This window comes from Ictalurus furcatus, chromosome 21 (assembly GCF_023375685.1).
Source record: "Ictalurus furcatus strain D&B chromosome 21, Billie_1.0, whole genome shotgun sequence".
Taxonomy (NCBI): domain Eukaryota; kingdom Metazoa; phylum Chordata; class Actinopteri; order Siluriformes; family Ictaluridae; genus Ictalurus; species Ictalurus furcatus.
The window spans coordinates 17,694,641-17,706,514 of NC_071275.1; the positions used below are offsets into that span (position 1 = coordinate 17,694,641).

Below are 11,874 nucleotides of genomic sequence, written 5' to 3' on the forward strand. Positions count from 1 at the left end.
GGGCCAAAGAGGAAAAGGACCATCCAAGCTGTTATCAGCGTCAGGTCCAAAAGCCAGCGTCTGTCATGGTATGGGGGTGTGTCAGTGCCCATGGTATGGGTAACTTGCACAACTGTGAGGGCATCATTAATGCAGAAAGATATGTACACATTTTGGAGCAACATATGCTGCCATCATGAGCAGGACAACGCCAAACCACATTCTTCCCGGATTACAAGTGCATGGTTGTGTAAGCAGAGAGTGCGGGTGCGAGCATGACCTGCCTGCAGTCCTGACCTGTCTCCGATTGAGAATGTGTGGCGCATTATGAAGCACAAAATAAGGTACCGAAGGCCCCGTACAGTTGCACAGCTGAAGAAATGCATAATGGATGAAAAATGGGGGGAAATTCCATTTACTAAACTTAACCAACTGGTGTCTTCAGTGCTAGAATGCTTAATAAGTGTTATTAAAAGAAAAGGTGATGTTACACAGTGATAAACAGTCGACTGTCCCAACTTTTTTGGAGTGTCTTGCAGTCATCGGATTTGAAACGAGTGTACATTTTCAAAAATATATTAAATTCACAAAGTAAAACATCAAACAATGTGCTAATAATGTGTTTTCAATATAGTACAGGATGAACTGACTTTCCAAATTACTCTTTTTTTTTCTTCTTTTTTTTTTTTTTTGCATTTTCCACACTGTCCCAACTTTTTCAGAATTGGGGTTGTACTACTGAATGTTTTCCTATGAGAACAAGTTCCATGCAGAACATGTTTTTCAAATCTAAGAACCTTTCATTATTCACTAAAACCTTAAAGAACCCTTGAAGAAACTTTTTTCTAAAACTGCACAACTGTGTATTCCTGTAGGAGAACAGCTTCCGAGTAGAACACGTTTAAGAAGCTAAGAACCCTGAGTTATTCGACGGGCCCTTAAAGAACTCTTGAAGAACTATTTTTTTTTTCTAAGAGTGCACACCTGAATGTTTTCCAATGTGAAAGGGGTCCAAGCGGAACGCTTTGAAAGAAGCTTAGATCCCTTAATTATTCACTAAACCCTTAAAGAACTCTTGAAGAACCTTTTTTTTCTAAGAGCGTACGACTGTGTTTCCCTATGAGAAAGGGTTTCAAGTAGAACACTTTTAAAGAAGCTACGAACCCTTTATTATCCAATGAACCCTTGAAGTCAAATCTAGTACCCTCTGAGCGAACCTTTTAAGACCTGATTTAGATTACTAAAGAGTTCATTTGTTGGTCCCACTGGAGGAACCTTTAACAGTTCTTCGTTTTTTCCTTCTTAGGAAGCCTTCAGGGTTTCCCTATCACAAAGGATTCGAAGAACCTAAGAACACTATTGATATTCATTCAATTGTCAAGATATCGGGAACACACTGGACATGAGGGCCTGGATAAAACACCAGTCCAATGCAGGGAACCAATATACACACACACTCACACCTATACGAATTCACACCTAGGGGCAATTCAGAGTCGCCACTCCATCAATCATCTACCAGCATGTTGGAAAGAAGGGGAGGAAACCTTCGAAAACCTGCAGGCAAACAGACTCACTGCAGAGACAGTAAGCCAAGCTAGAACCAGGGAGGCAATTCTACTCCCTGTGCCACAAGTGTACAGCAATTAAATTGAGTTAGCTTTGCCTGAGTGTAGGGTCAGGACCTCTAAAGTAGAAGATTAAAGGGTCTTGTTCAACGGTCAAACAGTGGGGGATTGGTGATCCTGCGGTCTGCATTAACAATCATTCCAGGAGTAGAGCAGCAGCCTTCAAAAATGCACGACTGTCTGAGTGCTGAATCAAAAGTGAAAGAGGTTTTGTGACGGTTTCATGTTTCAGAGCTACGGTTCTGGAAGCACTTTCCTCACAAAGCTCTTTGTTGACAAACATCCTATTTCTCAAGAACTTTTGCACACCACTCTGTTCATTGTTTTCTTCGAAAGAGGTCACTAATGAACGTAACGATCTAATACGAACCGAATGCATGATCCAATAGGTGATAATTCAACATTACTTTTAGGCTGTAAAGGTTAAATGATTTTTTTTTTAAAACACTATACCCTTTTAAATCACCACAGTAGGCCACCAAGGGAAAGGGAAATGCTGTCTATAGAGAATGAAGCTAAAAACAACAAAAAAAACTAGCTAAAAAACCCCCCCCAAAATAACAGAATCGAAACTGAATGAAGTGGTGAGTTAAAATAGATGTCTCTGAACAGGGAATTCACCAAACCGTCCTGGACCCTGGACTTCCACATCTAGTGGTGGAAACGCCTATAGCATACTAAGTCTCTTGAAACTGTGTGCGTGTGTGTAAACAATCATACTTGGTTTAGATTTTGAAGTGACTCACGGTCACATGGTTCTTTATATAAGTAACACATGTTCAACACCCATGTAATCTTCCTTGTACTTTGTCCCTATTTTACGCAGTACGTGCGCTAAAGGTGTGTATCTCAAGAATGAAATACGTCAAGGCCCAAAACAAAAGCGAAAGTATATTAGTCAAGGCTTCTGGTGTTGTGTGAATACTCATAAAGCTAGCCTACATGATCAAGTTGCTGGTATGGCCGGGCCCCATGGATGCCAACTGCTACCCCAGTTGCCACCCCTACTCTGGCCTCAGGTTCGATTACACTTATAAAATTCATGCAGAGTGAATCATTTACCACAACACTGCTGAATTCTTGTTGCCTGTTGATTCATTTTCTATAACAGCACCACTAACACTCCTAGAATCTCCCAAAAGAGTTCAACAGGGTTGAGATCTCGTGACTGTGAAGGCCATAGCATGTGATTTACCTCATTTTCGTCCTCATGAAAGCATTCGGTGATCCCTCGTGTCGTGTGGATGGGGGCGGAGTCTCCTGGAAGAAACCACTTCCATCGGGTTGGGAATGTTTGATCAGAGGATAAAGATGACCAGTCAGGAGAACTTTCCTGGAAAACAATAAATAAATGCTTGCCACAGCATGACCACAATCGAGGTGAACTGGAGCTGCTCGGCATTTTATACGCTAACTGCTTAATTGTGTCATGCGGTACACCTGTCTGGAGGCGCTCGTTAAGATGGCGAGAGGATTTCTGAAATAGGGTTCATTATTGGAGCACGGATAGTAGGGGATTTAGGCGCTCAGCTGGCTGTGTTTCAGTTTCAACAGTGACTAAACTGGGGAAAGTAGAGGAAAACAGAAGAGTAATGCTGCGTCCCAGTTCGCCTACATATACTATGGACTAAAAGTATGTACTCTTTTTGTGAAGAAAAAGTACATACTTTTAAGTGTGTAACAAAAGAGTATGCAAGTACCGGGACATACTAACACGTCATGTAACGGAAGAGAACGTTATTGCCTAGTTACGCACACCATCACCGTAAACAAATTCCTCTTTGCATTGCAGCTTTTCTTCATTCATTATTCCTTATATAATTTATTTTAACTATATAATTTAATTGACCCTTCCCTTGATTTATTTTTCCTCATTTCATTTACGCCTCTCGAAAATGTGTCGAAAATCGACCGGAAACAGTAGACCATCCGGGTACCTTTGGGATCCTCATTTCAACATACTAATATTTTGGGACGCGCTCGTTCTAATAAATTTTGGGTGGATAGTAGGCAAATTGGGACACGGCGCATGTGTTCTTCATTTGAGCGAGAATGTTAACGCGGGACGTGACCGTCCTGTCAGAAAGAACAATCCGACCAGACCATATCTACATACACTACAGATCAAAAGTTTAGACACACTCATTCTTTATTTTAAAAAAAATTCTACACATTATAGAACAACATGTTCGCCTCACACCTCCAGGGTCCGGGGTTCGAGTCCCGCTGGGGCCATGTGTGTGCGGAGTTTGCATGTTCTCCCCGTGCTGCGGGGGTTTCCTCCGGGTACTCCGGTTTCCTCCCCCAGTCCAAAGACATGCATGGTAGGCTGATTGGCATGTCTAAAGTGTCCGTGTGTGAGTGTGTGTGTGATTGTGCCCTGCGATGGACTGGCACCCTGTCCGGGGTGTACCCCGCCTTGTGCCCGATGCTCCCTGGGATAGGCTCCAGGTTCCCCGTGACCCTGAAAAGGAGTAAGCGGTAGAAGATGGATGGATGGATGGATGGATTATAAAACAATAATAAAGTCATAAAAACTCTGGAATAACACAAATGGAACTATGGGAATTATGTTTTGATTAAAAAAAATCATTATAAAAAAATTATTTTATATTTTAGCATCTTCAGAGTAGACGCCCTTTTCACCTAGAATTTCCAGAAATGTGTTCTTGGTGTCTTCTCACCTGATTTCTTGAAGAATTTCACAGAGATGCTTTTTAAAACAGTATTAAAGGAGTTCCCACCTATGCTGGACACTCATCAGCTGCTTTTCGGAATATTTCGCTCCGAGTCGTCCGTTTAAAAAGATTTTTTTTATTTCAAACATTTAATCACACACCTTCAGATCAGAAGGTTTTTAAGATTATGAGAAACATTTCAGTCGAGTGTCCACATACTTTTGACCGGTAGTGTAGACAGGGATGTAATGGCAGGGCAGCGGTGCTTGGACCTCATAACAGTCACCCTGCACCATATTGTCATCAATTTATTAATACACATTTATAAGTCATAGTTGAAGTAAATAGTGTATGAAATACATATATGTATATATCATCAAGAATATTAATCTAATATTAAGTATAAAACTTAATCATAAGTTGGATGTGTCCCTCCTCCTCCTACTCACTATAAATAAATCTTATTTATCCAAAACAAATAATAAATCTTTTCTCTTGTTTTTTTATTTGTTTGTTTTTTTTTTTTGCTTACTAATCAGAACGGTTTCCTAAAGTACCGACACGACAGGACGCTCCTGAGTCCACGGTTTCATTCTTATTTTCGCGGAAAATGAAACTCTTCCTTCACAGTGCAGCGCCACTCTGCGTCACTTTCGCAAAACCTGCTCTTTTAGTCCCACAGACCACGCCCCCTTTTCCTTGCGTTGACTGAATTCATTTCAGACCACGCCCCTCCCCCCTCCGTCTCCAGTATGAGTGGTGCGCTCGTAGCCACGCCCCCCTGTGTAAACCTGTACGCGCGACGTTCTCCTATAACGTCACTCAGTGTGACTCCGCCTTCCCTGTGTCCTCTTTTGATAATTTACCTAAACGCACAGCGGCTAAACGTGGGCATCTTTTTAAAGCGTTTGCGTGGTGTAATTTTACTCTGAGTGCCACACTGCGGATTAAACAAGGACGAGAACTTTGGTCCTGTTTTTTTTTCCACCCTGAAAATATAACCGTAGTTCAACTATGGCAGCTCAGGATTATAATTTTTTACTCTCGACTGATTCGTACAAGGTAAGCTCCGCATAAACGTGTTTATGTTTCTTAGTGCGTTCGTTATCATTTGAATCATCATCATCATCATCATTATTATTTTTTTCCAATCAGAAAACTAAGCGGTTATATTCTCAGTAATGTTTCTCTTGTTAGCCAGCTAAGCTACCTTGTTTCCCCTGCGTGCCCTTGCTTGTCATTTTTTCATGGTCATACTTCAGTTTAACAGAGCCTTAAATTCGTTCATTTTAAAACAACAACAGCAATATCATGACTTAACACATGTCACGCTGAAACAGCCACGTAATGTTTCCTATCATTCATATTTTCACGGTTGCTAGACTGCCAGCTCCTTTCCTTTTAAATGGCCCGCTTTAGCTTTAGCTTCACCTAGCGTTGATACAATTTCGCGTGCGACTTTATACTGGGTTTACGGTAACCATTAGACGTCTGATTTAATTAAAATATAAACACTTAGAGAAGTTTACTCACACACTGTGTTTATTAATACATTTTCTCCCAAAATAGAATGTTCGGTTTTTAACGAGGAAAATGTTGTTTAGTATGTAAATATTACACATGAAATATAACTTTTTAGTACATAAAATCGACGGTAAAAGACAAGCTTGTATGCTGGCTACCGTACACCCAGCTATATACGCGCAGTTAGTTTCTGGGGGGAGAAAATGGTTAATATATTTTAGGGTTTTGTTTTTTTAACAGCGAAAACCATTCTCGTTGGATACTGTTACTTTTCCTACCGCTGATTAATCTTGTCTCTTCAGAGTGACCGTAGTGCAAGTTCGCTCCTCAAAACCGAAGAAACGAAACCGAAATTAAAGCTAGCGCGAATCTGAGTTGTGCTGCGGGGCTGCGTTCCAAATCGCACCTTGGCGCGCTCGGTATCGAGCCAAAATAACCCGTTGCCATGGTGATTTTAGGGCACGTACTGTTTAGACGTAGGGTAGTGTATAGTGTGGTGCGTGCGATTTGACATACGACCTTCGTGTATTAAATATTTAGCCCCTCGATATTGAAAGTTACTGAGGGCGTAAATAGTATGTTGTCAAGTGAAACAGATTTAGGAAAATTACCGTTTTAAATAACTCTTGCTTAAAGTGTGTCAATTTAACATGTTTTCCTTTTTAATTATAGATAACAAATGAAGAACTAAACAGAAATTCTGGAAAGATTTCAGAAATGTACATTATTTTCCATAAAAAAGGGTGTAATTTTTTTTCTCACTGAAATGCTAAGAACCACAATGTTTTAAAAATGTTTTTTTTTTTTTAAATATATAAATATTTGCTTTTAACAGTCACACGCATCAAAAATTGCTTAAGGTTTACTTTACTTAATGTTTGCTTTATTTAAGGTAATGTGATCTGAAGACATTTTTGTGTCATATGATTGAAATCATATGATTTTGAAATATTGAATTCCTGTCTGTACGGATCACATTAGGTTAAAAAAAGCAAGACGGACATTTGCGTGGTGTTTATCCGTCCTGCCCGGTCTGGAAACATGCCAGGAAAGGTCAGATGTAATTGGAGGATGTCAGACGACCCCCTACTTTAATCACTTTCAAATGGCAAAGGATGTTTTCTTCCACATCCGAAAGCCTCAGAGGCTAAAATGTCACCCACACACATACTCGCATACTCGTTTTAGAGTTTCGCTCTGTGAACCGCTTTGAATCCAACTATCATTTCAGTTTTCTTGTAGTCAGAGCATTAAATCTGGACCTGCTGCCTTCCTGACATGCAACGCCCGTGCATGCAAATCTCCATAAAGCTTATTTAACACCCACGTTTAAGTTTGTGTTCGTGTAACGATGCTATATTTTACGAATTCTCTCTGTGCCGTTTTCAGTTTGCCCCTCCTCGACTAACACGAAGCTTGTCCCAATCAGTCTATCAACTCTCCTGTCGTTTATTTCCCGGCGCTGTTGAATTCTCCCTCCTGAACATTAATCGTTGATTTTTCCTTTTCGATCGCAGCAGCTAGTCTCTATTTAACGCGCTCGTTCTAATACGCAAGCGTTTCTATAGTAACAACTCGTTTACGCTCCACGTAATCTGCGGCTTAACGATTCATCCGAATCTTAGCGACGTAGCAAAGTTTCGAATCGTGTTAACCTTTACGGAAGGAGGCTCGTTGCGTTGTCGGCGCTTTGTAGGTTTTTCCACCGCGAGAACGTATTCAGGACGAAGGAAGAGAAGGCGGAGGGGGTGTAATTATAACTAACTTGTCTCGTGGGCGTTCGACAACATTAAACGTAGCTGTAAACGGATAAAAAAACAAAAGGCCGACGTGGCGTAAGACGAACAGGACACGTGGAAAACAGGAAAACGGTCCACTTCAGGATGGTAACAGGAACGGAGCTTCATTACACCACCCGGTCACTGATTAGTTTCCTATAGCAGCACCTCCTGAAGTGGTTTATTCCTTATATATATATATATTATATATATATATATATATATATATATATATATATATATATAATATAAAAAATGTATGTCTCTGTCTTTATTTGATTCGAAAGCTATGTGGAAGGAGCACTTGATTCAGGTGTGATCCTTGGAATGTCACTCAGCAGGTGATTCGCTTTCATAGCCCTTGCATACCTAACATATCAAGTCTTGAGGTTGGATAAGGTTTATCTTTAATCATATCCTATCGTATTCGTATCGTACCCTAAACTCTTTTTTATGTTCCATTTCAGAGAGTTATGTAACGGTGTTTGTGTTTCAAACGGAATCGACTTTGACCTCGTCACAGGTTTTTGGTTTCTTATTTTCCAGACGCTGTTTCAGAACAATTTGTGATTAAAGCACAGACTTGTTTTCTTTAGGGTTTTTTTTTTTTTTTTTTGAGAACTGGATGACTGTTTTAATGGAACGAACGATAAGAGTAACAATGGGAATAATAATAACATCCCCGTGAACAGGATCTCACTCCAGCTCGAGTTTGCGCTTCCATTTTGTAAATCCCTTGGCCGCTTGCCCGACGCCGTCGACTAGTCGATTTGTGTTCATACAAAATACAATGAGCACTTTGTGTTTCTGAAGTAATTCCCGTTCTCTCCTCGTGATGAACCCGGATTGATTTTCTTTTCTTATCAGTGTACAGTACAGGAATTCAGGTTGTACAACATAATTTTGTTGTCGTTGTAATAATACAAAGCCACTTATGAATGAGCAAGGATTGTGTGGTTAAAATAATAATATATAAATAAATAAATAAACCACCAAAAACATCTAAGTTTTCAGATACATGAGTCTTAAGTTTCTCGTTAACATCCCATGCTGCATTTAAAATAATAATAATAATAATAATAATAATAATAATAATAATAATAATAATAATCCCTCTTTTTGCCTTCTTAATTTCAAGAGAAGGAACGATAGACAGGTTGGTAAGAGCATTACACGGCATTAAATGTCACTAGATTTTAACATTTGCGCTTGGTTTTTCTTGTTCTTCAGATCACACACTACAAGCAGTATCCTCCAGACCTGAGCAAAGTGTATTCGTACTTCGAGTGCCGGCACAAGAAAGGGACTCAGTTCAACGAAGTGGTGTTTTTCGGCCTGCAGTATCTCCTGAAGAAATACATCGCAGGTGTTTATCACGAAAGTGTGACGATGCTGCGCTCAGACTTTACCGGATATTTATTTCGTCTCATTCGTAGGATTCATTAACATGTCCGGGTTATATCAGTAAAAGGATTATTCTTAGAAGCTTTTCATTTCCGCAGGAAACGCATTGTTGGTGTTAACCCTTGTGCGTCAATTAGAAAAAAATGTTACACACGGGTCCCTAGAAGACAAACATGTCCACATCGAAAAACTGTTCTAAAAATATGATGTATTAATATTTATTTTTCCACTTTCACTGACGTCGATTTTATTTATTTATTTATTTATTTTTTATTTATTTTGTCAGCATCAGTTATGATCATAATTACCAAACATTCATTCATTTCCAGAATTGTAACCCTTTAAATGCTGGTTTGTTTACATAATGCCACAGATTTTTATTTTAAATGAGGGGGGAAAAAAAGAAAAATAGTCATTATTTTCCATATAATAAATATTAAGCAGAATTTTTTTTTCTTTGATTATTACAGACTTTGATACGTCAGTGATTAACAACAACATTCATTTTGATTAAGTAATAATTTTTTTATGCAGTGTCAGATTTAAAAAAACAAACAAACAAACAAACAAAAACTACCATTCAGGTCCATAAACGACAAAAAATGTCCATGTAAAGAAAAAAAAAAAAAACTGCCATAGAAATGTTATATATTCTTTTTTTTTTTTTTTTTTTTTTTTTCCCACTTTCACTGACTTAGATTTTTTAACAGCATCAGTTCTGATCATAATGACCAAACATTCATTCATTTTCAGAATTTTAACCCTTTAAACGCCGGTTTCTTTACATCAGGCAAAAATCTTCAAAGCTCAGGAACCTTCTTTGACTCGTATACATGGGGAGGGATTTGGTGACTTGCAGTACAATATGACTTCATGCTTTCAAACTGGTCACACACACTGAAGATTTTCAGTACACATATGCAAACCACAACGCACACACACACACACAATTATAGCTGCATCATTTATTCAGCTGGTCTGCAGCGCTCTATAATACAGCAGAATCCGAAAAAAATGAAAAGCGTGGATTTTCCCCGGAGGCTAAACCTGAGAAAATACTACACATTTCAGAAAACGTTTTGAAACCTCGTCAACAAAATAAAAGCCTGTTAAGACAGAATGCACGACCGTCACGGGGATTAAATATTGCAGATTGAATGGGTTTCAGTGGGGACATTTTTGTCCTTAAGGTCCTGAGTGGAGCTGTTTTGTGTACCTATTTAAAATAGATTTATGAAAGCAAATGAGGGTGAAATATTAAAATTCTAATAAACATAGACACCTTTTGCAAAATTTATGCAGTTTGCATTAACACAGACAGAATGATTTTTTTAAAAATAAATAAATAAATAAATAAAAGACAAAAATGTCCATAAGGACACAGAAGGGTTTAATAGAAATGATATTGATGTTACAAGGGATACTTTTATTTATTAATTTACTTATATTTAATATAATATATGAAATATATTAGATCACTTTTAAATAAATATTTAAAAAGTGGCATTTTTTGTTTTTAAGAATAAATTCGGGAAGCCGAAAATTGGAGGGGAAACGACACCGCTCGTGAAACGTTTGTCAAATGCGCACACCTTATGCTTACCCCTAAAATGTTTCTGAATGTTTTTGCGCTTAATTTACGCACGTTTTAAACATAATTTCAGATTGAGAGCATGGGGGGAAAAAAAAGTTCTTACACGATCTTTTTATCTTAGTTTCCTTTTTTTTTTTCACTTCACAAGAACCTGCCTCTTTAATATGGGTGTGTAGACGTTTTATATCCACCGTATGTATTGGCTTAGGTTTTCAGCTGCGTACGGTGCGTGAGCTGATCCTAAATCAATATTTGTTTTTGTTCATCCTGATAAACATGGATTAAAAAAAAAAAAATGTACTTGGGCAGTGTCCCAAGTTTTGCAAGCTCAGTATTATCACAGACAAACTCTGCAATCCTTTTTTGTTTATTTGTTTATTTATTTATTATTTTAAATTACGGCATTTGTGCCAGCACTAAGATTAGCCTTAGCTCTGGCACTTGTATAGAACAGTAAGGTGGCCCTGAGGCATTGCACAGCGTTGCCCGTGTCACGTGTTTGGCATTGCTGTACCTCTTGACGTCCCACGTGCGTCCTTTGCCGACAAGGTCGAACTGCAGGCCTCTTTCCGAACAGTTTAGCATGAAACACACGGTGTGTGTTTGAGAACGACAGGCCCGTACTTGTCCCAGTAAATGCACATCTTTAAATTTGAATTAATCTCTCAGCCATTATGATAACACAATAATAGAAAGCCCTATTTCATGATCAGTTCTGCTTGCGTAAGGCAGGCACTTCACATCAGCGTTGCCTAATCATCCGGTGAACTCTACAAAGCGCAACCGCGTGACCTTTCCGCACACGATCCCGTTCATCAGGAGCACCGCGGGTCACTCGAGCTACTTCTGTACGACGCACGCCCCGTCCTAAAAATGTTTTATTCCTCTTGTATTACAGTACAGCAGTTTGCATGTTTTATCAGCTCACAGTTACATTGCGCAACATTTCGTAAAATTAGTTAGTTCCTGTTATCAGTTACGTTGCGTATTTTAAAAAAAAAAAAAAAAACTTAATCAGGCAATGAAATCGCACGTTGTCATGCTATTGAGGAACCAGGATGCAGCTCCAACCTTCTGCTGCAAAGCGCTGACACTGGAGACTCCTTCCATGAACATGGAAAAACTTGTTCGAGCGTTTACAAGTTTCACCGTATCGACCTTGCGTTGTTGTTGTTGTTATTGTTAAATAAAATCATTTGAATCCGTTTAGTATTCGCTCCGATAGAGCGTCCATCGTACCAGTCCCGGTAAATGAGCCGTTCTGTTCAGATTCGAGAAATCGAACAGCG

General features: G+C 39.0%; 1 protein-coding gene across 1 annotated transcript in view; it reads left to right on the forward strand.

Moving 5' to 3' along the window:
- Positions 1–4,758: 4,758 nt before the first annotated feature.
- Positions 4,759–11,874, forward strand: part of nampt2 (nicotinamide phosphoribosyltransferase 2) — an 18,373-nt gene continuing 11,257 nt past the window's right edge. The window contains exons 1-2 of the mRNA XM_053653125.1: positions 4,759–5,347; positions 8,818–8,953. Coding sequence (XP_053509100.1) covers positions 5,300–5,347; positions 8,818–8,953 — 184 coding nt within the window. The 5' untranslated portion in view covers positions 4,759–5,299. The remainder of the gene's footprint in view (positions 5,348–8,817; positions 8,954–11,874) is intronic.